Source organism: Plutella xylostella, chromosome 20 (genome assembly GCF_932276165.1).
Source record: "Plutella xylostella chromosome 20, ilPluXylo3.1, whole genome shotgun sequence".
Lineage (NCBI taxonomy): Eukaryota > Metazoa > Arthropoda > Insecta > Lepidoptera > Plutellidae > Plutella > Plutella xylostella.
The window spans coordinates 3,557,399-3,584,484 of NC_064000.1; the positions used below are offsets into that span (position 1 = coordinate 3,557,399).

A 27,086-nucleotide genomic window follows, 5' to 3' on the forward strand; every position below is an offset into this window, starting at 1 on the left:
GACCAACACAAACAAAAACAAAGGTATGACAAAAACCGGCGCCCTGCTCGCATTTACAGCGAAGGAGAGCTCGTGAAGATTACTAGAACTTCGTTCAGTAACGATGGAAAGAGCAAAAAGCTCATTCCATCATACATAGGGCCGTTTAGGGTAGTGTCAGCGTTAGGTAACGACCGGTATAGGGTTGCTGCTATACCCGGCTTAAACAGCACCAAAAACAAGCGCAAGACTACAGTAGCCTCCGATCGAATGATGCCCTGGGTACATGTGGCTGCTTTGAATGTCAATGAGAGTGGCGAGGAAAGTGATCAGGATGATAACTTAAGTGATAAGTAAATGATTTTTATATGTAGTAACCTAGTAGAAATAACCACGATAAGATAGGAGAAATAAGATTGATTGTAAATAGTATGTAACAGATGATTTACTTATTCTTTATACTAATGTACTGATGTTTTATTAGACTAATCTATATATACTTCACTCAGATTACCTACTTACAATAACTTAAACGATAATTTGTGATTTTGATTCTTGGCTAAATATTGATTATTGTAGGCAAGTGAGAAGGAGGGTTCACTGCCTGCAGTCGTTGATATGTGTGAAATCTTGTGAGAAGGAGGGTTCACAAGATTGTTTTGTTGTTACCCGTGAGAAGGAGGGTTCATGGGTGACAGCAGGACGATTTTTAGTAGTTCGGTTGATTCATGATGAGTATTGTGTAGTAATCCTGTGAGAAGGAGGGTTCACGGGATATGTTTTGACTGTTACCTGTGAGAAGGAAGGTTCATGGGTATCAGCAAAACAGGCTCACTGACTGTGGTGAATCGATTGATTTATTATATGATAATTTTAATCTTGTGAGAAGGAGGGTTCACAAGATTGTTTCGTTGTTGCCTGTGAGAAGGAGGGTTCGCAGGCATCAGCGGAGCAAATGATTGAATTGTGATATACCTATATTGTATTTAATGTATTAATGGTGTTATAATCTTGTAAGAGTGAAGTTTTTATAATGTAGAGGAGTTAAAGAGGTTTAATAGAGGTTTTTCTATATTTTGTTAGTAATTTAAAGAAACAATTTATTTTTATTTGTTTTACTCTCTTCTATTATTTTATTGAGATTGGAAGTTACCATAAGTTTGTGATTTTTTTTTACATACAATTTTGTTAGTCTTGTTGCGTGCATCCAACTAATTGAGTGACTGAATGTTAGGTTGACAAGGCCTGTCAGCATGCTTGGGGACAAGCATGTCGTCAGGATGGTCGAATGTTAGGTTTTAGGCTATTTCACACTTTGTTTTTCATTTAAGCATCTGTATTTGTTCACAAAATAAAGCTAACAGCAATATCGCACGGCGAAGAGTTTGCTATATAAAGGCTGAACGATTGGCTGGCAGCTCACTTTGTTTGGAGCACGCAACGAGAACAGACGTCTGAGTTCTGGCCAAAGTATTTGAAATAATAACGGTTTACCTATACTTGTGCGTTTTACTGGTTTCACGGTAGCAGTGTCCTGGGATTTCCTTATAGTAGGTACATTGATTCACTCATATAGCACATAACAGATCACATACGAAGTTGCGCTGTTTACGCCCGACCTAAATACAAGTTAGATACTAATCGTAAATTTAAAGAAAATTCACAATAAATCGATTGTGTAAGGTTGGGAAATAAATGGTATTTTTACAGGACCAGAAGGGCTAGTACGGCCGCATTTAAGACGTGACAAGAGTTTTGCATCGCGCTCACTCACATCGCGCAGCCTCAAGAGCGAGCGCGACGGAGAACTCTTGTCACGTCTTAATTGATAAGCCAGAAGCAAATGGTCATAAAGTATGGTGTATTCCTAACCAATTTCTAACTAACTTTCTTTCTTTAAAACTTTAGGCCGGCCGTAAACCCACGCAAACCTTATCCCTAGACGACTATCAACAGACTTGCACAGAGTACTTGTTGAGGTACATCTGTAGCGCCGCGCGGTGCGGTTCCTCTAATTCCGAGAGCTTCTGCGGCAGGAGTCCCGGGTTCGACCGCGCCATGGCCCCCAGGCTCTCGGCTAGGTACTGCTGGGGGCTCGATATGCCTAGAAGAGAAAGGGTAATGTAAGTTATACTTTTGTTATTCGGCAAGATTAAGTTAAGTTTTGAGTGATTTATGTTGAATAGATACTTAGTCCACAGATAGGTGGCCATTTAAGCCTTGGTTTGGACACGTTAGTGAATGAAAGCATGACAGAGGCGTATTACACAAAGTCGACCCTAAAGTTTCGTCCTTGGGGAAAGGCATCGACAGTGGAAGGTTGCGGTGACTGTATAATTTGTATACCCTTACCACATAAAAGCTCTCTGAAAATAATCCCTATGCCTATCAGAGATTACTACAGAATTTCTCCTGTCGATAAAGTGTATTATAGTGTATAACTAGCAGGAGAGATACAATACGCGCTCTGGAGTGGAACCTTTGTGAATATCCAATGCTAAACTGCCTTCCTAAGCTTGGGCCATTATCCACCACGCTGGTTTGCCTAGCAGAGATGTCTACAGAGTTTCTGGTGGTGATAAAGTGTATTACATTGCAGATAAAGTACACACCAATGATTTTAAAAGGAACGATGCGCCTGTCAGAACATTTTGGCTAAAGAAAATGACACCCGCGCGTTGGCCCTAATTCATACAAATTATGACAGATTTATGAGATTTTAGGGTCAACGCGAGGGTGACATTTTCTGCAGCGGCTAGGCCTGTCCTTACGCTAGTAATATACAGGGTGTCCCAAAAGTCAACGTCATCCCTTAAAGGGCTGATAGGTCAGCTCATAAGAGGCCAGAATATCACAATATGACCTTAGTAAAAACTCGATAATTTTCGAGATATTGACACTTTTATAAATTTGCTGAAAATCAACACCTTGGATCAGTTTTTTGCGTGCCGCCGGTACAAAAATCCATATTGTTAGAATTTGTTTGGTGTTGCATCACCCTGTATAGTCCTGCTATTGATCGCAGTCAAAAAAAATATCGAGTAATGCTGTATATTTAAAAAAAACACGGTTTTCAAAGTCATAAAAGGTAATCGTATTTTTTTATAAACAACTTTGACTCTACATACTGTAAAAAAATATACCACGCAAACCTGGCACCTTATTTGAAAAGATTGCTCATTTAATGCAGTTTCCAAAATGGTATGAAACGTTGCTATTGTTTCAATTAACAAAAAAGTTATTGCTATTTTAGTTCAAAACGACCTCGATGTAAAATTGTTTGAAGGAAATTTATCTGACTTAATTTATTAAGGGTAAGTCATTTTGGAATGAGTAAAAGTAAAAGAGGTGGTGGGGTCAGCCGTGGCAACATAGATGACGCAAAAATAGCTAAGAAAAATCTTACCAAACTCTTATAAAACATATTTTGTGTTTTTTACACCTTATTTAAAAAAAACAAACATTTATTGACTTTTATTTTTATTTCTCAAAATTATAACACCACATTATTATATTTAGTACATAATCAGCAATAAATAATACTCATTAATGGTCATAATCATAATTTTGAGAGTTTGGTTTTGTTTAACAATAACTTTAAAATAAATAACAAGTAATTAGAGGTAATGTTAATGACAAACTGATCTGTCCCTTTTTTGGATACTGTGGGTGTACAATGTACATGTGTAAACGTTTTACTTGTACAATATCACACATTAGCACTACTCAGGAATGTACGTTACCATGCGCTACATTTATGGGGAATGTGGAGTTGCTATAGTCCACTTTTTTCGAGAAAGATACACAAAATGCGTTTTTTTAATTCTGTGACAACGTTGTCTCTTTTCCCACTCCCGGGTACACCACCTATTTTAATTTACTCATTCCAACATGACTTACCCTTAGTAAATTCAGTCAGATAAATTTCCTTCAAACAATTTTACATCGAGGTCGTTTTGTACTAAAATAGCAATAACTTTTTTGTTAATTGAAACAATAGCAACGTTTCATACCATTTTGGAAACTGCATTAAATGAGCAATCTTTTCAAATAAGGTGCCAGGTTTGCGTGGTATATTTTTTTTACAGTATGTAGAGTCAAAGTTGTTTATAAAAAAATACGATTACCTTTTATGACTTTGAAAACCGTGTTTTTTTTAAACATACAGCATTACTCGATATTTTTTTTGACTGCGATCAATAGCAGGGCTATACAGGGTGATGCAACACCAAACAAATTCTAACAATATGGATTTTTGTACCGGCGACACGCAAAAAACTGATCCAAGGTGTCGATTTTCAGCAAATTTATAAAAGTGTCAATATCTCGAAAATTATCGAGTTTTTACTAAGGTCATATTCTGATATTCTGGCCTCTCATGAGCTGACCTATCAGCCCTTTAAGGGATGACGTTGACTTTTGGGACACCCTGTATAAGTAATGGTACACACTCTCTAGCGGGTCCTGGCTGGGCGGCTTGGCGCACGACAGCTGGCTGTAGGCGGCTTGGTAGCCGGGCGCGTCGTCCACCTCCACGAAGTGGTCGTCTGGTAAGGACGACTCGTCGCAGGGGAGCTCGAACACGGAGATCAAAGCCTGGGGAGAAGGTGTTGTTTGTGCTTGTAGATAATATTGAAGAATTATAGTCATGGCTTTAGATTTGAGCCTTATGTTAAATATACAAACAAGACATATACGCTGAGTTGCAGAAAGGGACATTAAGCTAATGTCGGCATTAAATATATGTCTGTCTCTTTCTGTCCGTATACTGTCAAAGCAGGGCAGCTAGTCATTTAAGGTCGACATTAGCTTAAAGTACCTTTCTGCAACTCAGCGTTAGGGCCTTATCATCAAAACTTAGAGACTAGAGATGCCACGAATATTCGGCAACTATTCGGTATTCGGCCTATTCGGCCAGTTTTTTCAGTATTCGGTATTCGGCCGAATAGTGCGTACTATTCGGGCCGAATACCGAATAGGAAATCATGTAAAAAATTACTTGTTATTTTAATCAAAATTGTGTATTTATTTCCAAATCACAACATTTTAGTACTTAAAATTAATCAGTAGTAAGTGGTGCTGGATAAAAACGAGCATTTCACCATTTTTTGGTAGCCCACGATTGCGCTTTTCTTTGTAACCATCCTCAGAAAATAACCTCTCACTATAAACGCTACTTCCAGGTGAAGAAAGATAAGTTTTTGCAAATTTCAAAAGGTTCGGGTATTGTTTTTTGTTTGCTAACCACCATCCATCGGCCATCCGATCTAGGCGAACTATTATCAAATAAAAATTCAACTCGTTTTCCACAGCATTCTGCCTCCTAATAATTAGCATTTCTCATATAATCTGTAGCGACTTCTTCAAAGCAGTTCCAGGAACAAAAAAAACAGGTTGTAGCGCCGAATATTCGGCGGCCGAATATTCGGCGCTTCGGCCGGCAGCGTCGCCGAATATTCGGTATTCGGTATTCGGCCAATTCACTATTCGTGGCAACACTATTAGAGACATGCCAAATGCCAAAACTTTCGAGACATGCTAATTGCTTTAATAGGCTGTCAAATGCCTTATAAATGAAAACAACCACTACATCAAGGTTTAATTGATTTCCACCTTCGTGTCAGGTTATTATGTGATAGGTCAGGTCCTGACAAATCAGAGGCTATATGTTTTTCGTCAGTTGTACCAATAGATCCCCAGAACATGACTACACAAATATCGTCATCATATAACCTCAGCGTGGCCCCCCTACCTGCATGAGCGGCGTCCACATCGGCGCCAGCGGGCCCCGGAAGGCGGCGCTCTCGCACAGCAGCTTCACGCAGCCCACGGCCGCCGCCTTGCGCTCCAGTGCGCCCGACACCTTCTGTATGTCCGGGATGAGGATGCGCTGCACGTACATTGAGAACATACTGGGGGGCAGGAAAATAGGTTATGAATGGCGAAGGATTAATTGAAAAAGGTTATGTTATGAGTATAGTGTGACAAAGGGTTAATATCATGTTTAATTCATGAAACTACTGCGGGTCGATCACAAGTGCTGTCGACTCAAGTCGCTACCGTAATTTGATAGCAATTTTATGACAACCTGATTGACCAGCGCCCATGACGGTAACGTTACAAACTAGTAAAACGCATACAAATTCCATTGACTTTTCTATCGAATTTGTATCGACTTAAGTCGACAACGATGGCGATCGCCCTACTGGTCAGTGCGCACGTTGTGGCAAACCGACTTTTCCTATAAAAAGCCAGCGCAGATGCGGCCGGCGCTCTGTCGTTCGGTAGCCGCCACGGAGGCAACACCTCCCGATATTAGAGCGCCTAATTACCTAAACGTTACATACGTAGACTGTGCTTATATGTTATTTAGTAAATATACATATCATATAATACATACATAAAGTATAAATTTTTTAATGTAATTTATATTTTATGTACCTACTAAGGTGTAAAATATTGAACATAATGACGGGACCACTCTTTTCAGGCACTAGAGCTTTTGGATAATGAAACAAGGTGTTTAACTAACAAATGTAACAACTTACTTTGGTTGAACTGACTCGACTATTTCGATAAGGTTGTCAGCCCCGAAGTGCGCCGCAAAGAACCCGAGGAAAGCGATCAAGCCCTTCACGTATTTGGTAGTTTTCGATGAAGACAGCCTCTGGAATAGCAGCGTCATTATTTGCTTTATGTAAGGCTCCAGGTCTTGCCTGAAACAATAGAGAAATTCGGTAAGAATACAGGATTATAGTGATGTCAAAACGAAAATTAAAAAGCAAATACAGTTTGTATGTGGCTTTCTTTTAGAATTTATGGGCCTTACCACAAAAACAGACAATATTTAACTGGTGTTTAGCGCTGTCAAACGCCTACAAAATCTGTCAAGTTTCGTTTTAAACACTAGTTAAACAGTGTTTAAATCTTTTGTGGTAGCACAGTATAAGTTTTAAAATAAAAGAGACACAGTAACCCCCTGGTTCATAGAAAAGTTATAGGACGTTTTAATTTATTCTTTGGTAGAGAGGGACAAAACAGTTCAATAGGTAAAACGTCCTATAACTTTTATATAAATAAGATGGTAAGAGTCTGAAAAAAAATGCATAGTAGATTCAAATGGTCATTAAAATAAAGTGCTATAAGCAGCTTTGTAAATGAAACTTACATTCCCAGCTTGTAGAGCAGCGTCTGCACGAGGTAGAAGCCCTCGTGGTCGTTGGTCTTGGACGCGATCAGCTTCTGGAACACCCCCAGCACCGCGCTCTGCAACCAACATACATTTCTATTATTTTATATGTTCAATATTCAATTACGCTGTGTTCAATACAGGCTTATGATCACGGCGCTCATTGTAATGTATTGCAATTTATCAATACGAAACTGTACCGCGAAAACGACCTATTGATGTTAGAACAATGCCACACAGTCGTTGTGTGTGTTGTGTTACCTCTGCGCCGACTGAGTGGTGAAGCTCCGTCGTCGATACTTATTAATAACATACTACAAAACGGCAACGCATAAGCAGAGGCGACGACGTGCCCAAATGATCTTTGAAACGACGGAGGAGCAGGTTACATGCGACAGAGAGCTCATATGGTATGGTATACACTGCGTAAAGCACAGATCACCCCCAATAGATTCCGCCTACAAGGCAAGCGACGCGCACCACGCATTAGCTCAATAAGTAATATACAAATAAAGCTTGACAGCGCTCCTTCAGTTCTGACCAAGATTCAGACCCGCGCGTAGTGTGGAATAATAAACTGTTAAAAATCTTTTCCAACGAAAACATATGACATTTTAATGCCGTTTTGTGGTGTAAAGTGGTGTGGGAAGTCTTCTAATACTTCAAACTTCCAAAAAGATGGAATTACTTTCCACCGGTAAGTGAAATCATAAAAAAATATTTTATTATGTTAGTGAAGCAAAGGTCAATATATAATGGTTTATTAATAATAGAACTTACGCTATGCGTTGATGTCTTTTGAAAATGTCTCTTTCTCACCTGCGGTAATGAGTATTACCTGTCCTTTTTTATCAAAATCACGCGACACTACTAGTGTTGTGTAGCGCCGAGTTCCGCGCTCAAGTTTTTATCGATCATTTTAACATATTTCAATTAACATGTAAAGATAATAATAATAATTATAGCTTCAAAATACAACTTGTTAGTTTATAGAGTATATTTATTGGGTCGGGGGTTTTTTATAAAAATGATGTTGGGATTTTACACGGCAAATTTTCTTATTTTTAAAGTGCAAGATTAATGCGGAACATTATTGTAATCGTTTGTTTTAGGTTTCCGCAATGCCCTGAAAGAAAAAGCAAATGGATAGATGCAGCACATCGTGGCGACCTTTGGTTCCCCTCAAAGTTCAGCGTAATTTGCTCAAAGCATTTTAGTGAAGACAATTTCTACCCATTGAACAGCAATTCATTTTTATTATATAGATTATTAAGATTATGTAAATAAATAATTTTCTCAAGTAAAACATTTTTATTTTCTAATTTAAAAAAAAATTATTTAACCTTACTTTACTGTTATATCATTTTTGTGACTTTAAATTTGTAGTTCGGAAAATCACAGGTCTTTCGTTGGAATTGATTCGCTATGACTATCTATCGATTAGTTGCTAACTCTGTGATTTCGGTGTCGCATCACTAGATCGTGGATGCGTTCTAGCGCGATTCTGAATTAGCCAATCACACGCCCGCTTGTTTGTTCCCCGCACACCCTTCCTTCCTCTAAATTTGGTGAGTTCGGGCCAGTGCAAATGTCGCATTAGGCGGAATCTATTGGGGGTGATCTGTGGCGTAAAGGCACTCAGTCATCTTAGCCGGACTTAGGCCCAGTTTTTTGATCCGTGGTCATCTTTAACCATTAGTCAAGTCACGTGTCAAGCATGACATCTGCATACGAATTTTGTTGGTTTTTAACTAATAGTAGGCATTTTTGACCAATGGTTGAGTTAACTAGGGATCAAAAAACTGGCCCTTAGTTACTATCGACATACATCTGTACCGTCGGATACTCACCAGCCTCCCCGTCTCGCGCACAGCCTGCGTGTCGTGCGCCACCAGTGCGCACAGCAGGCGCACGAGCGCGCGCACGTGGCCCGTGCGCTCCCACAGCGGCGGCGCCACCACGCTGATTCTATTTCCTAGGTGTGTCACTAGATGGCGGTGTCGTCACCGTTTGTACATCGCGGTATGGTTTGATTCTTCATCCAGCGTATATTCTTTGAGTGAGTATAGTGTAATAGGAGTGGATCGTCGCTTAAATTTGCGATGTCGTCTTGTGGTTTCCGTGTCGAACACCTATTTTGCGCACTTACCAATCTGCCCTTCTCGCGCACAGCCTGCGTGTCGTGCGCCACCAGTGCGCACAGCAGGCGCACGAGCGCGCGCACATGGCCCGTGCGCTCCCACAGCGGCGGCGCCACCACGCTGATTCTATTTCCTATATGAGTCACTAGATGGCGGTGTCGTCACGTTTGTACATCGCGGTATGGTTTGATTCTTCATCCAGGTTATATTCTTTGAGTGTTCATTATTATTAAAATTCATGCTAACTAAAGTAATATCGTATCGTGTATTAGGAGTGGGTCGTCACTGTATTTATCGATGACGAATGACGACTCGTCTCGTGTTTCCGTGTCGAACACCTATTTTGCGCACTTACCAGCCTCCCCTTCTCGCGCACAGCCTGCGTGTCGTGCGCCACCAGTGCGCACAGCAGGCGCACGAGCGCGCGCACGTGGCCGGCGCGCTCCCACAGCGGCGGCGCCACCACGCTGCCCCACAGCGCGCGGTACGCCCCGCCCGACGCCCCCGCGCCCCCGCCCAGTTCGAGAAGCAGGGATAGCATTTGGAACACGTACGGCATGAATTCTGGGGGAGAGATTTATTTATTTATTGGCATCACACAACAGGTACATAACACATCATGCAATAAAAATGTATTTATTGGTTAAGGGATATAAACAGAAGGTTTAGCGGGGCGCAAGACACGAATGTTAAGACGTGTGAGAAAATAGGCTACATGAATTTTTTAAATGTAAAAGCGGACACTAAAAACTTGAAGAAAATAGTTAGGAAATATGGATATTCATTATTTAGTTTCGTAACTTGGACTAGGTTTTAAAACTCTACTTTGAAATAAACTACGAACGCATTCATTGTGTTGGCGCCAAAAAGTAGCTAAGTACAAAATCTAGAGGAAATCATACCTTGGACGTCATTTTGAAGGATTTCTTGGAAGATAGGGAACAGAGCGTCTTCGAACGCCGACACCGCGCTCGGGTTGGCCTTCGTCACCAACCTGCGAGGATATGAAGATATAATACATATAATTTAAATTTACAGGCAGGTGGTTCGTTACTGGCGAGTTGTTTGATTATCTGCCAGTTTCTATAACTCTATCTATCTATAACTGATAGTTTTCATACGATTTTGACAGATTTTTACTTTTGATTATGTCAAAATCGTATGAAAGTAACTACCAGTTATGGATAGATAGAGATATAGAAACTGGCAGTAAGTCACTACTATGTAGATATATCTTCGGGGGAAACACCCGTATGTACCTACTATCTAAAATATCGCCTCCCCTCCCATTACGATTAACTTATTTGTAGTGTATGGATGACTTGCACCAAATATTCAAACGTATTTAAATCTATTGCAGTCTTAAATGTTGTGCTAGTGTGTACTGACTTGACGCTCAGCGACAGGGTCTCGAACAGGTAGTGGTTGAAGTGCGGCTTGCTGGGGTTCTTCGCCACCTGCGCCAGCAGCCGCGCCAGCGCCGGCAGCGCCGCGCCCAGGTATTGAAGAGATGCGTCGCCGAGACAAGTCACCGTGCGGAGGAACGCTGCGGGTGAAGAAAGATTTGATTAGTTGAAGTCGTGAAATCGGTTCAGCCGTGAGGAAGCTACGCTACCACAGACACGTTAAACTTATAACACTCCTATTTAAAAGAGGGGGATAGTAAATATAAGTTAGGAATGCAGCGAATCTTCGCCGAGGCACTTTACCGTGCGGAGAAACGCTGTAATGATAAATAGATAGACATAGTTTAGGATAGGAGTTATGGGAGGTTAGTGTAACGCCCGTACATAAAGAAACAATGACAAAATTGTGACATGTCATGACATGACAATGGTTACATAAGTGAGGAATGCTGCGACACGTCGCCCAGACACGTCACCGTGCGGAGAAAGGCTGCGGGTGAGGAAAGAATGTGATCACGGAAAAACAAGGTAAATCGGTTCAGCCGTGAGTCGTGAGGTAGCTATAATACAATTTTATGCAAAACACACAACTTATATTACCTTTAAATTGATTGAGTAGAACAGGGCCGCCTTACACTACGCTACCACAAATAGAGAAACAATATGATGGTCCGGAAAAAAATCGGTTTAGTTTAAATCGGTTTTAAACGTTCAGGAACCAAGCTACCAGATAAATAAGTACACAGATGTACAGATACTTTAAATAATCAATATTGTATTATTATACGGGGTTTCGTAATATCCCTAGTATTTTAGAGTTATCAAATCCACCTACGACATCTACACCATAATGCGTATAATTTTTAACGTTAGTAAAATAGCGACCAATTTGCGTCATACCTTTCATGACATATTCGTTGTGCGTCGGCTCAATGGCCTGCAGCAGCTCGGCCAATAGCGACGCGGCGTGGGGCTCGATGTGCTCGCGCGTCGCCACGCCTCCGCCAATCAGCTTCTCGATAGTGCACGCGGCGTACGTGCACACCACTCCCGGCACCTTTATGTGGTTTATCTGTGGGAATATTAAATTGATTGATAAAAGTATTTTGTTTGCCGATTTTTGATTTTTTTACAAACGAGTACTGACTACTGAGTATGTCTCTCGCACATTTCCGATATTGACAGAGTGAGATGGGTCATTGTTAGGACCACTAGCAACGCAGTAATAAATTACGTGGACCAATAGCAACACAGTAATAAATTACGTGGACCAATAGCAACGCAGTTTCAGTATTCATTTGTTGAAAAAAAAAATAGAGTATATATCAACTTAATTTTTCTTTACTTTTATTTCTTTATGTTTAAGGTTACCTGTAAGAGATCGCTCTAAGCGATAAGGTCGCCTATTGTTCATTGTTCCTAGTTTATAAGTAATCTTTGTATGTTTTCATTTGTGGTGTTCAATAAAGATAATTATATTCTATTCTATTCTTTTTTTTTAGATATGCACTAAAACAGTTACAGAGTTTGCCTTCCTCGACAATTTCCAAGATTAAGGGTAGTCAATAAATATCAACACCCTGTATAACTCACAACAAGCGGAATGGTGGACACCAGCAGCTCCTTCGGCAGCAGAGAGCGGAACGTCATGAGGTACTGCCACTTTGCACTTTACACAGTTACTTACAGAGTTTGATTTACTCCGTTGGCTCAGCGAAAGGAGTCTTTATCTAGATAACTGTGCTATTTATTTATTTTCTATTATTCGAATGTGAATCCTGTTTGCGTGCAATAAAGTGTATTCTATATATCTATCTTTATAACTCACGAGTAGCGGGATGGTGGACACCAGCAGCTCCTTCGGCAGCAGAGAGCGGAACGTCATGAGATACTTCATGGCGTCCGCGCGGATCACTGGCAGCTGCGTCTCTGGAGATTAACACAAAAATACATTTTAATATAAGGTTTATGATACACTAGCTGTTCCAGTGGGAATTCCGCGATAAAAAGTAGTATATGTGTCAGGTATCCAGGGTGTCAGCTAACTCCATGCCAAATTTAATTAAAGTCATTTCAGCCGTTTTGACGTGAAGAGGTAACAACGGCGTGACGCCGCCTGCGTGGCCCCGCGCGCCGCCAGTGACGTCACCAGCACACGCGCGGAAAGTCACCCTACTGTTGACGCAGTCTTATACGAGCTAGGGGAAGTGTCGTTGTGAGAGAAACGTCTCGACTAATAACATCTCACTTTCCGAGAGAGATTTGTGACTTATTTATTGGTTTATCTCTGTTCGACCGAAAAACAAAACGCGGTCATTATTTAGCTTTGCGTTTGTGTGTGATGCAGCCTCTAGTTCGTATTGTTTTTAATATGCGAACAGTATTTAGACATAGACATAGACATAGACACATCGTTTATTCACTCACAAAATACACATCACAAATACAAAACAACAATGTAGGTACAGTGGCATAATGAATAACAATAATTGTGGTGTGTATTATGTCAGTAAAATGGCTCTGACTCAGCATGTGCTGTACAAAAAAGTATACAGCGCTGGTAATTCTGCCAGAACCAGCGAGTTAGGGTGGTACGCGGCTAAAATATAATATGATATAAACGTGCTGTGTTTGCTCCGAAAGATTTATGTTTAAATTAGAATCTTTGTGTTAATAGTTTAAAACAATATATATACATATCATAATATAATAGGGTAAGTGTGATTTGTATAAATATACATAAAAGGTTGATGCTTAATCAATAAAAAATAGTATAAAATTAAAATAAAATACAGGATAAGGCGATAAGTGCTGGAAGCTTAAATACATGTTAGGTACTGGCGGAGTTTAATCTTAAAGAGGTGCTTGGACTTAAGTTTGCGCAGTGGAGGGGGAATATTGTTCCAGCACTTTGTCGCCTGGTACTTAAAGCTGCCTCGGAAGGCTGCAGTTTTACTCTGTGGCAATACAAGAGGTGGCGTGTGGTACCTTGCTGCATTTCGGCTACATCGCCAGTCGAGCTTTTCGTACAAATAGATAGGAGTTTTTTTGTGTACCACTTCGAATAGCAATGTTGCAAGGTGAAGCTTTTGTCTCTGCTTCATGTTTAAGATTCCGGCTTTTTTGAGATACGGAGAGACATGTGTCCGTGGTGGAATGCTAAAGCAGAACCGGGCACATGCGTTCTGTACTCGCTGGATGAGTCGTTGCGACCTCTCTAGAAGGCAGGGCCCATACACCGAAATGCAGTGATTGAGTTTAGACAGCACTAAGGACTCACAGAGGCTAATTCTTAGTTCCTCGCTTAAGTATTTGCGGATATTATATAGTACTCTTAGTCTGTAGAAACAATTTCTAACAAGTTCCAGTACATGCTTCTCAAAACGTAGCTCACTGTCCATAGTTAGACCAAGATTACGAGCCTCTTTGACACATTCGATAGGAGTGCCTGACACCATTATCATGGGGTCCAGTCTGGCCATACTCTGAACTTGTTTTGATGTTCCTAAAAGCATAAACTTGGACTTGTTAGGATTGAGAGTAAGACAATTTCTATAAGACCATTCAGACACTCGCTGTAGATCGGCATTAAGGTCTGACAGAGCCTGTGGGATGCCATTAATTTCGGCCGAGATGTACAGCTGCAAATCATCTGCGTATAGATGATATCTACAGTTCTGAATACAGCCCGGTAGGTCAGCTGTATACAGTGAGTACAATAGAGGTGCCAGAATAGCGCCCTGAGGCACTCCTCTCTGTAAAGGTTTTGTGGTAGAGATAAGGAGCGATCCGTCCGACTTACTTATCGCTACTTTCTGAGAGCGATTGTTTAGGTAGCTGCGGAACCAGGTCAGAGTTTGTGGCTGAAAACCGTAATATGATAGCTTTGAAATTAAAAGTTCCATATTTATCGAGTCAAACGCTCTTGAGTAATCAAGAAGAGTGAGAATGGTACCTTTGTTAGCATCACGAGACGTTAGGATATTATCGGTCACATCTGCTAACGCTGTCGTTGTACTGTGACCCTTTCTGAATCCAGACTGGAGACTAGGCAAGATCTGATTTATTTCCACGTATTCTTTTACCTGGTCGAGTACCACTTTTTCTAAAATTTTTGATAAGTATGGGAGAATAGAAATAGGTCTTAGGTCTTTAGGAGTATGAGGGTTGTTTATTTTAGGGATTGGTCTCACTAGAGCAATTTTCCAGTCTGTAGGGTAAACTGATAGCTCTATCGACTTATTTATTATTAATGTTATTATGGTAAGGGTAAACGGGAGAGTCATGAGAATCATGTTTAAGTTGATTTTATCTATACCCTGTGCATTTGATTTAAGACCTAGTATTATTTTTGCTACGACACTTTCGGTTACCTGTTTAAGGTCGAATTTTGCTTGCGAGAAAGTATGTGTATTAAAGAAGAGTAGCTCAGATTGATCTACTATGTTATGTCCGGGAATGTCAAGAAAGTTATTGTTAATTATGTCAGGGTCCGCAAAATGTTCCGGTAGTTCGGATTCATTTTTAAAATTAGGTATTATAGTATTTTTTAGGTTAGTCCATAGTTGTTTAGGGTTATTTATATTTTTGTTAATGTGTTGATTAAAGTACGCTTGTTTTTCGTAATGGATGCTAATATTGGCAAGGTGTTTCAGCTTTTTATATTCTTCTTTGTGCTCATTAGAGTTGAATTTATGGTATTTTTCGTGTGCTTCGTTTCTTAGTCGCATAATAAAACGTACGTTACTTGTGAGCCAGGGAATACTCGGTTTTCGAATTTTTATAGATTTTTCAGGGGCATAAAAATCAAAAAGGGATAATATAGTGCTGTTAAATTTATTAATTATAATATCCAAATCATTAGAGGATGCTATTTGGGTCCAATCTATTGCCATTAGACTAGATTTAAAGCATTTACCTTTGTGTTTGTATGTGAGACACCGTCTAGTACGTATATTTTAATTATTTAGTAACCCTATAATGTCTTACCTGCCCCCTGCAGCTCTGTCACCACATTAGTCTGCGCGAACTGCGCCAGATCAACGAGCGGCGAGGCGCGCGTGACGCCCGCCGCCTGCGTGGCCCCGCGCGCCGCCAGCGACGTCACCAGGTACAGGGCCGTGTCCTTGCAGCGCCACGCGGCCGCGCCCTCCGCAGAGTACTTCTGCAGCATCAGCTGTGGACGGGGAATTAATTAGTAAATAATATGTCACACGGCCATCCGATCTCAAGCTAGGCAGAGCCTGTAATATGGAAAGAAAGAAAGAAAGAAAGAAAAAGGCATTTATTTCGTCCAAGACACAAAACATATAAATAAAACAAATAAAAAAATACACTAGGTTACAAAGTGTCTCAAACAAAATGGTCACCGTCTCAACATAATGTCACAGAAGCCTGTGACGCTGATTTTCATCAGGTGGCCGCGAGTCGTGCTCGGTGCAGTGTAAAAAAAAATATTATAATACTTAATTTATATTTTAGAATAAACAGGATGGCTTAACACAACTAGGTAAACACACACAGTTAAGTAACATACCAAAAGAATAGTAATGCATAACAACAATATAAAAATAAATAGACATACAGTTTACAAATTATTAAACGACAGTTTTAGACGGGGTACAAGCAAATTCAAAATAATAAATATGACTTGGCATATGTTGCGGAATGTGACGTATTACAAAGTTTTTGAAGGGATAAAAGGTATTTTTTAAGAAGATATTTAAAAGAACTTTTGGTTTTAGCTCGTCTAATTGGTGGAGGTAAATTATTCCAGCATTTAGATGATAAATATCGAAAACTTCCGCGGAATGCCTGAGTTTTATGCTTGGGTACTTTTATCATATAAAGGGATCCTCGGGTAAAGTGAAGGGGTGGCTCACGAGAGCGCCCCAGTTTGTCAAAAAGGTATATGGGTATGGGACAGCTAATATATCTACACGGAAACATGTTGCAAAAAGGGTATGCTAAGCCGAAACCTACATGTGCAGCAGTGTTATATCTAAGCCCAAAAATTAAGTCAGAATTTCAAAATTCGCGAAAAATATATATATAATTTTCAAATCAAACCTGGGACCTTCAGCATAGCTGTCAGGGTCACTAACCACAACACTATTCGACCGTCAAAAGGAAGGAGGAACGCTGTTAGACATGTGCAATATACCAGAAAGACCAAGTATTATTCTTCATCACCTCTACATCAGCAGCATCAGTTATATTTAGTAAAGCCCTCACCTGAACATACTGGCCGAATATGGCCATCATGTTGGCCTCGAAGTGCACCGACAGTGTCTTGACGAGGTCGCAGGCGGCGCGGCGGCGCGTGTCCACGTCAGAGCCCTCGATGTCTCGCCTCACGTACTCTTCGGGGTTATCTTCGAACAGCTCCATGTCTGACTCTGTTGAATGAATAAATCATTTACTGCCATTCTTATGGCGTATTAATAAATATGTATAAATATAAATAAATATGTGAGAACATCTCACACAAGGCCAGCATATAAATAAATATGTTGGAAGACCGTACACACGGCCGTACGACGCCAAACTAGGCAGAGCCTGTGATATGGGTGTCGGACAGCTGATATATCTACCTACATAGATACATAATTAATAGATTCACGACAACCAGACACAAGTGATCATCACACGGATGTTTGCCCTGGCCGGGATTCGAACCCGCCCGACTGTTTACCTATGCGTTTCACTAGATGGCGGTGTCGTCTCGATTGTACATCGCGGTATGGTTTGGTTTAAGCATCTTTTCTATTTATATATAGATTAGTTGAGTAGGCGTTAATCTAGAATCTATGGAGGCGTAGGGGTCCAACCCTAATCCTCCATAGACTCTAGATTAACGACTGATAACATAGAGAAAAGAACACACTGATGATGTGCGGTGTGATAACTTCGAATGATGTGCGGTAAAATTGAATGTAAAGGTGATTTGGAGGGACAGTTTTCAAAGGCGGTTTTATCAGACAGGAAGAATAGTCTTCCAAACTGATAAGACCACTGTTACATTTACATTTTAGTCCTCTCAAGAAAGTTAGTTCACTATAAACGATTACCTATGCTAAGGACCAGAATATCCACATTTTAAGAACCATGAAAAACTGTCATAGATCATCATTTATATGTAATAAATATATGATAATGTTTACCTCTAAACTCGATGTTTGGGATGACAACCTTCTCACAGATACTACTGAGGGTCGCCGGGTCTTCGAACAAGTTCTTGTAGATGTTCTTCTCAGCTATTTTGGCCAAAAAGTTCAAGCCATTTGATACCAGCTGTAAAATAAAAAGGTTAAATTTAAATACAGATATAAATTTAAAGCCCAGAATGTGAATGCGACCCCAACATCATTGAATCGGTCTGGCATATAATTCTCGACTGCCCCCGTTTCCTTGCTGCAAGACAAGATCTGGAGACATTGATAGACAGGAATTTGGTGGAGTCAGAATTAAACGATATTCTGGCAGACACCAAGCATAGACCTCATTTTCTATCATATTCAGATCGTGTCTTCAGAGTAGCAGCCAGGAGAAACAGCACCATACCCCGCCCCGACCCGCAATCAATACCAGTATTTCAAGCCTCAGTCACAACCATCACAGCACCACCACAAGCAACTCCTAAAGAAACAGCAACACATCAGCTGTTGGATTGTGGAGAAAAAGGAGAAGCTAGACTAAGACTCCGAAGCGTGGCTCTGTTCATGGACGGAAGCAGTGAAAGACTTGGCATCAGCTTCTGTATCTCAGGGGCGCGAAAGAGCGTGGCCATATCACCCGGCCTAGCCTCTCTCCTAAATGGGAGCACATCGAAGGCTACCATGAAGCGTAAATTTAATATCTACTTTTTTTTTTTTTTGTTGCACCTTTCTACTAGTTTTTCTGTACCTCCTGTAGGTTGGCTGGTAGAAAATGCTTTTAGCATTAAGTCCACCTTTTGTACACTTATATTTCATATTTGTGCAATAAAGTATCAAATAAATAAATAAATAAATAAATAAAGCCTACGACGCATTGCCAGTAACCCTAGTGGGAAATCAGCCCTGCAGACTAGTGCGATGGCGTAACAAGACCATCGCACTATTCGAGTGGGCCGACGACACCCCGTTCGTTCAGGCATGCTCATGGCTCAGTAAGCTTGGAGAGATAGCGCTAGACAGTAACGTCCCCAGGATAATAAGCGTAGACGCAATGGTGATCGAGTATAGGAAAGGCGAAATTGTTGACCAGCTGGGTTGCCTAAAAGCCTCAAAACATCATGAAATAGTGGTGTACGAGGACAGAGCGAAGATCTAAGCTTTCTCAAAGGTCATATACTTGCGAGGGGCATTGACAACTGCCACCAACAAGCCGAATACTTGGTCACTGGATCTGAACGCCTACAGGAGAGGATGACCGCTGGGGCTGTCGCCGCTTCAGAACAACGGAACATGGAAAGGAGGATGCACAATTTAACATCGCAAGGGCGTGTCCAAGGGTTCCTCCAGGCTTTTAAAGCAGCTGCCTCAAGCCTTATAGGAAAACCACAGAGGATACCCGAGAGGCGCCAAATCTCCAGAGAACCTAAAACTGGAATAAGGCTTGCCCAGAGGAAAATTACTCGAGCGGATATGGGCCAGGTGGTCCCACCGAAGCTGAAAACAGCTACCACCTCAAACGACCATCTAGAGAATGCCGCCATCGAATTTATGGCAATTACAACCGCCACAAAGCAGGTAAATCTCTTGTCCTGCAAAACGATCATGCAGACCTACAGGCAAGAGAACGAAAGCCGGCTAAAAGTTTTACTCGAGGAGGCCGAAGCCTGCATATACGATAACAGTAGTTGCCAAGTCCTCAGAGGCAAAATGACTGGAGCGTATATGGCGGCTTATAGCGAGGAATGCGGATTCGTGCCCTGGGAACGCAACATCCCGAAACTCACTCTCCCACACAACAACCAAATGGTGGTCGTAGCTCAGTGTACCAGGATTATGCTAGAGGACAAAATCCTAGCAAAAGCGGAAACCATTAACGCTACCTGGAATAGCTGGACGATGCCCACCATCGCTTGGGTGAACGGGGTACCTGGATGTGGGAAGACAACCTGGGTGGTAAATAACTTCGATGTGAGCAAAGACACCATTATCACCACGACAACTGAGGCGGCCGTCGATATACGAAACAGGCTAGCGCATAGGATCGGGGACATGGTTAGAACTAGGGTACGTACGATGGCATCAGTCCTAGTAAACGGCTTTAGAGAACATGTCGGATGCCAACGCCTGATAATTGACGAGGCCCTGATGAACCATTTCGGGGCAATCGTAATTGCCGCCCGCCTGTCCCGTGCCAGTGATATTGCTCTAATCGGAGACATCAACCAGCTACCGTACATAGACAGAGAGAACCTATTCGAACTAAGGTACAGTCGCCCAACACTGGTAGCAAACATCACCCAGGAGCTGTTGTGCTCATACAGAAACCCCATGGATGTTGCATACGCCCTAAGAGAAGTATACTCAGGCATATACGCAGCCACAGCGCGTATTCAATCTCTGCAGCTGAAAAGGTTTACAGACGCAGCAATTCCAAAATCCCAAACCAACACTATATTCCTGACGCATACACAGGAAGAAAAAGAGACCCTGACCAGCCAAGGGTTTGGAGAAGGAACGGGATCACGCGTCTTAACCATACACGAAGCACAGGGATTGACGTACGAATCCGTCATTATCATAAAAACAAAAGATAAAATAAAGTTGCACGATAGCATACCTCACGCAGTAGTGGCGCTGTCGAGGCACACCTCCGCCTGCACCTACTATGCGGATGACACCGAGGACGCTATCGGCAACCTCGCTAAAACGGCAATAACAGCACCGAAGAAACGGATCCTCGAGTACAACCTAAAGATGGCAATAAAAAATCGGGACAAAGAGGTCGTTGCCCAGCAATCAAGGCTTTTGGCAACGCAAAATGGAGCGGAATAGGAGAATTTTGATTTTAATTTTATATTGACGGCCAAACAGTATTGCATGTATTTTATAGTTTTGTTATGTATAGTATATAGCATGTATTGTATAGTTTTGATATGTAGGTATTGTATAGTATATCATGAATTAATATTATCTGTATAAGAACTAACCAATAAAATTAAGATAGTTTTAAGAACACTGTCACACATTAACACCAGGCAAAACAACAGCGATGACAAAAGGAGTGTGTGGCCACTGACAGGCGTCTGTTAAGTTCTCTGAAGACAGCTGACACTGGCCCTACCCTTCAAATGTTTGTTGCCATTATAATTGTAAGTGTGATTGTGTGAAACAAAGAAAAAAAAAAAAAAAAAAACAAGATATGCACAACTGGGGGTTTTTAGTCGGTTAAAGGCCGACACTACCTGGGTCCCCTTCCCAGGTGTCTGTGTAGATTTTCCCCCAGGAGTGCAAAAAAAAAAAATTATTAATAATATATACGTATACATATATATATATAAAAGATAAAATATATATATTATAAGCTTCCACATTGAGTAGTGAGTAGTTAAAAGATGAAGACAAAAAACAATCAAACTCTCACAATATATTGATCTCTCAAAAAGGCACGGACATAAAGTCTGTAGAGTGATAATAAAATCTTAAAAAAAAAAAAAAAAAAAATACAGATATAAATTAAAATTCGAATGTAAGTAGTATACAGAATAGTAGGAAGATAAGTTAGACAAGGCCTAGAGGGAAACTATCTTAAATTTTAAATTTAAAAATATTTAAAAAAATCGTTACTTTAAAAACGTCTCGGGCGGAATTTAGGCTGAATCACCCTACTGATGGTGGTAATGTACCTATTCACCGCATAGCACTTGTACTCACCGCGTCGCACTTGTACTCACCGCGTCGTACTTGGTCTGCGGCGTGGTGGCCAGCAGCACGCCCCACGCCGCCGTCACGAAGGGCGGCGCGTGCGCAGTGAACTCCTCCTCGTATTTGAGCGCATACAGCGCGCAGCACTCGCAGATCTCCGTGCGAAGTTGTTCCAGCACGCCGGGCTTCTCGTCCTCTTGCTGCACAAATAATGATAAATAAATATATGGGGACATCTCACACACGGCCATCCGACCCCAAGCTAGGCAGAACCTGTGTTATGGGTGTCGGACAGCTGATATATCTACACAGATACATAGATAGATACATATTAAATCGATAAACGACAACCAGACACAAGACAAACACAAGTGCTCATCACACGAATGTTTGCCCTGGGCGGGATTCGAACCGCGGCCCCAAGCTTCGGAAGCAGCTTCACTACCGCCTATGCTACGGTGCCGTCACGAATATGGGGCGACGTATCAAAAATGAGATTCTCCGTCAGGGGACTAAGGTGTAAAAATGTGCGAGCTGAAGTGGCAGTGGGCTGGTCGTATCTGCCGAAGAACTGATAACCGTTGGGGTAGAAGATTTCTCGATTGGAGACCACAAACAGGTAAACGCAGCGTGGGACGCCCTACTGCCTTGTCGACAACCTTAGGCGGGTACCCGGTAGTGGCTGGATGAGGACGGCTGAGGACCGAGTGTTGTGGCGCTCCTTGGGAGACGCCGACGCAAGTTCAGCAGTGGATAAATATTCGCTCATGATGATGATGTTGTAGAGACATCTCATTTTGATTTCGGATCTTCAGAATAATAATCGTGCAATAAGCCACACAGCCTCATCTTCTATGTATTTTATGTTTGTTGCCTGACACTAAATGCTTACAATAATATTGCTAATACCAAACACACTTACAGGATCCTCCAAACAGGGCACTTTGACTTGCAGCAGGTTCAGCAAGTTCGGCATCCAGATGCCCATATTGTCCTCAAAGAACTCTGGTAGATCCTGGCAGTTCAGCGAGTAGAACACTTTGCAGATGAGAACCAGAGAGCCGTAGATCACTCGCAGCGCTTGCGGGTTGTCTGCGTGCTTCGAAGCCAGGTCTATGGTGGCCTGTGGAATAGACAGGTGGATAAGGTATGGCACTTTGTACTTGTCGACTTACTGTAGGTAGTTACTATACTTTGTAAGATATTTTAATTGACAGAAGCTTATATACCTTTTGCCTCTGCACGGGATCGTTATCGCCGTAGATAATATCGCGATTCGCTATAAATACGGCGCTGTAATTGGTGGAACGCACATTAAACGAATTTATAGACGTCGCTTTGGTAAAAACATACAAACAAATATTTTTATCAAATTCTAAATTAAATGTTTTACGAGTAAAAAATTGGTGTTGATATTTTGTACCTAAGTGGATCTTTTTCGGTGTTCGTGAGTGTATCATGAACAATCCAATAATGATGAAACTTGTAGTGGATTTTATTTATGTTTGTAATTATTATTTTAAGATTGTAAATTTTTACGAAAACAAAAGGTTTTTTAGCAATAAGTCCGTCTTTGTGCGCAAATTATGTAAGTATATGTTTTCATATGCTTCTGCGTAAATTTTGTTTTTGTGTGCAACAAAGTGTATACAGGGTGTTGCAAAAAGCCGAAAAAAAGTTGTAGTAAGCCGAAAGTAGAAAGTCACGTGACCAACATAGTTTCTATGGAAAATGTTTTTTTTTTCGCTAATTTTGAAATTTTGATTTCATTTTCGTGCTTGGATATACCACGCTGCACAGGTAGGTTTCGGCTTACTATACCCTTTTTGCAACACCCTGTATAAATAAAATTGTATATCCAATAGCTCCCATACCACAAACAGGTCGGTGAGCGGCTTGGCGAAGTTGTCGAGCACGTGCTTGATCTCCTCCCACAGGCGCTGCGACTTGAACTCGTACCGGTAGCGCTTGAACAGCGAGTGTGCCGTGCGGAGCACGCCGTTGATCACGTGGAAGTCTCCTGGAAGACATGACGGGGTTTTTTTTAAATTATTTTTTACCCTACTGTGGAATCTTAGTTAAAAAACCTATGTGCTGCCTGGTTGGCCTGGCGTAATCCAGGATGCAGGGTAACTCCTGGCTGGGGTTAGTGCAATACATACATACTATTGTGGAATCTTAGTTAACCTTAACCGTCATTATAGAATCTTAGTTAACCTTAACTAATGTCTGTTTCTTTATCTCAGATACTAAATTGACAGATTCTGGCCCTGTAGCACGCAACGCTATTAAGACGTGACAAAAGTTCTCCGTCGTGCTCGCTCTTAAGGCTGCGCGATATGAGTGAGCGCGATGCAAAACTCTTGTCACGTCCTAAATGCGCCCCATACTAGCCCTTCTGAATGGTGAATCAACAGTCGATTGTCCCGCCAATAGAACTTAATCGCAAGACAGTCGACTGTTGATGAACCATTCAGAATCTGTCACTTTAGCATCTGAGATAAAAAAACAGACCATAGTTAAGGCTAACTAAAATACTATAATAGTGTAGAAAGAGCTAAGAACACTCCTATGTGACAGCATAGTATTTATTTATTTATAAACACTTTATTGTATAATAATAAAAACAGTTACAAAAATGGACTTAAAAGTAGTAAGTATATACAGAGGCGGGCTTATTGCCAAGAAGCAATTTCTTCCAACCAACCTTTGTTTGTATTCATATCTAGGTATATGTATCAGGTGGTGACAATAATGCCTTATGACTGTCTCAGAAATGCATTTATTGACCATCTAAAAGGCAGCAAATATAGGATGGTTAGGGGCGTTAATAGCAGCTAACTGGTTTAAAGGCTATAACTAGCGCCTTAAATTAAAAAAATACATAACCTCAGTTTAAAATCTTGACAAACTAATTCTAGTTTTTAGAACCTACATGCCAATAGTAAGATAAGATAAGATATTCTTTATTTGCACACAAAAATATGGACAACAATACAAAACTTAATCTAACACATATGTACAAATGGCGGTCTTATCGCTTAAAGCGATTTCTTCCAGACAACCTTTGGGTGGAAGGATATTTAGATGTAAAGAAGGGTAAAGTGTACTAGGAATAAAGAATATACCATAAATATTTAATATACCAATACATACTACCTACAATATATTTACATATATAATTTATATACCTAGCATCATAATATATAATATATTAAAATATATATTAATATATAATAAAATACATACCACGTTACTTATATATAATAAGCATATTAAAGAGGATATAGTGTAGTTAGTACCTAGAGTCTATTAATAGAAAAGGCTTAAAACAGCCATTTATTTGTAATTCATTTATGATATAGCTCTTTTTGTACTTAATAACCTTTCAGAAAACTTGAATTGCACAAAAACTACCCATTCAGAATACCTGTATTAAACTTCTCAACCATTTCAGGAATGAGAGATGGCCACTTGTCTGGGAAGTCGCATTTTCCTATAATGGAGACGGCATCGCTGAATTGTCTCTGTATGGACTCAGGAGACTTGAGCATCAGCGTCACAATGAGAGTCTTGATGGTGGCGCGGTCGGAGCTGTGAATGCGGTCCACGCCATCTTCATCCTGCAAAGTATAATTATATAATATGGGATATCTTCACATGGCAATCACACCCCAAACTAGGCAGACCCTGTGTAATATGGGTATCAGAATGCTGATATACCTACACAGATACACATAAATTATGAATATTAAATCCCAAGACCCCAGTACAAATATCTGTCTTTCAAACAAATATCTGCCCTGGCAGGATATTGAACCCCTTCAGCATATCAGTCAGGGTCACTAACCACTACACCACTCAGTTGTCATCAAGCTAGCTGCAAGTAGTGCAAAGATACATGCCATAATAGTCACTATGGAGTGTACAAAAGGAGCTATGTTTGAAACAGTAATGAGACACTTATACGTGGGTGGTCTGAAAAGTTTCCGACCTCAACGTGAAGATGGCAGTACACATCAATTAAAGTCAGGGAATGTAATGGTGCCTCTTTTGACAGCAACACTTCAAAGTTTCAGCCATTTTTGACGCGCGGTTTTTATTTGTCAGTCGCTTGAGTGAGTCGATCTCGAAGTCGAAAATCTTTGTCCTCCGAGAAAGAAAACCGTAATTCATGAATTTTCGTCATGGCAACCGTTGAGGTGTGAGACGGGGCGTTGTTTTGGTGAAACAGAATTTTCTTTTTCTGCAAATGAGGCCACTCACATCGACTCACTCAAGCGACTGTCAAATAAAAACCGCATGTAAAAAATCGCTGAAACTTTGAAGTGTTGCTGTCTAAAGATGCACCATTACATTCCCTGACTTTAATTGATGTGTGCTGCCATCTTCACGTTGAGGTCAGAAACTTTTCAGACCACCTACGTACACCTAGGCACCCTAGACAGTATACAAACCCCTAATTTCACAAAAATATAAATTACAAAGAGTTTGAAACACAAATATGAAGAAGTCAAAATTCAAAATATTATGTTCTATGAATACTAGAGGTTATAATAATAATATATACTATTACATATTTGTAAGATTAAACATATAAACAATACATACTACAGGCCAGTTCCTTTTAATATAGTTCTTGAAGACGATGGCGGCCGCCACGCGGATGGTTTGGTCCACAGCATCCTTGTCTATGAGGTGCAGCAGCAGGATCGCGTAGTTCTGGTTCACTTCCACCCCCTCCAGGAACTTCTCCGCTGAAGCAATCATCAAATCAAAATCAAATCAGCTGGATCGCTGTCAAAATATGCAAGCTGAAGTGGCAGTGGGCTGGTCATATCTGCCGGGTAGCCAGTAGTGGTTGGATGAGGAAGGCCGAGGACCAAATGTTGTGGTGCTCCTCGGGAGAGCCCTATGTCTAGCAGTGGATGATTATTGGCTGATGATGATGATGCAGATTATTGGGGTGATATGTTCTTGTAATTCTATCAATATTATCTAGGGTGCTTCTCCAGCAGAGATGTGCTGTGCTCCAATGCCATGCATGCGTTGGTTAGTGGGTCATCTTGGGGGCAGGTTTGGAACGGCTGAACCGATTTTGATAAAATAAAGCTAAGAACACTTGGGGTAACATTAGGTCTACAACTATACAACAACCTAAATGTAATTGTTGGTTGTTGAAAAAAACATCCCCGCTCCGCTCGTGTCGTCTGCGCATCGGTGGAATGTGGATCTTATGTACAGATCTTCAGTATAAATATTAAACTATTACAAAAAAACGCTTACCGGGCCTTCGAATGTTTGGATCGGGATTTAAAGTTTGCTGCAAGTAATTAGCAAGAGTAGCCAAATTCTCATCAGTAACCTCCATAGCTGTTCCGAGTTTTAGTTAATACTTTCAAATACACTATTACAAAGTTATTCTTCTTAAATAAAACACGTTCCCCGCGCCGTTAAACAAAGATTTTCAGACCTCTTGTGTGAGCGAAATTCGACGTTTCGACCTCAATTT

At 40.9% G+C, this 27,086-nt stretch overlaps 1 protein-coding gene across 1 annotated transcript; it reads right to left on the bottom strand.

Annotated features, from left to right (window-relative positions):
- Window positions 1-1,534: 1,534 nt before the first annotated feature.
- LOC105383560 (exportin-2) lies at window positions 1,535-27,086 on the bottom strand. The gene is made up of 19 exons (XM_048628133.1): window positions 26,861-27,086; window positions 26,186-26,331; window positions 25,005-25,197; window positions 23,449-23,594; window positions 22,497-22,697; window positions 21,604-21,774; window positions 17,879-18,008; window positions 16,950-17,113; window positions 15,705-15,891; window positions 12,544-12,644; window positions 11,616-11,787; window positions 10,699-10,855; window positions 10,212-10,303; window positions 9,665-9,873; window positions 7,148-7,245; window positions 6,528-6,695; window positions 5,732-5,891; window positions 4,431-4,575; window positions 1,535-2,083 (listed from the first exon to the last, which is right to left on the bottom strand). The coding sequence occupies exons 1-19, from the start codon at window positions 26,943-26,945 to the stop codon at window positions 1,929-1,931; spliced, it is 2,880 nt and encodes a 959-aa protein (XP_048484090.1). The 5' UTR covers window positions 26,946-27,086; the 3' UTR covers window positions 1,535-1,928.

What these genes read in the sequence shown, in the direction of transcription:
- LOC105383560 (XM_048628133.1), bottom strand. Translation starts at nt 26,945, where the DNA reads ATGGAGGTTACTGATGAGAATTTGGCTACTCTTGCTAATTACTTGCAG. An exon ending in CCCAAACATCGAGTTTAGAG is followed by an intron (nt 17,114 to 17,878) that starts GTAAACATTATC and finishes TTCATTCAACAG; the next exon opens with AGTCAGACATGGAGCTGTTC. An exon ending in GTCGAGTCAGTTCAACCAAA is followed by an intron (nt 5,892 to 6,527) that starts GTAAGTTGTTAC and finishes CCTGCCCCCCAG; the next exon opens with TATGTTCTCAATGTACGTGC.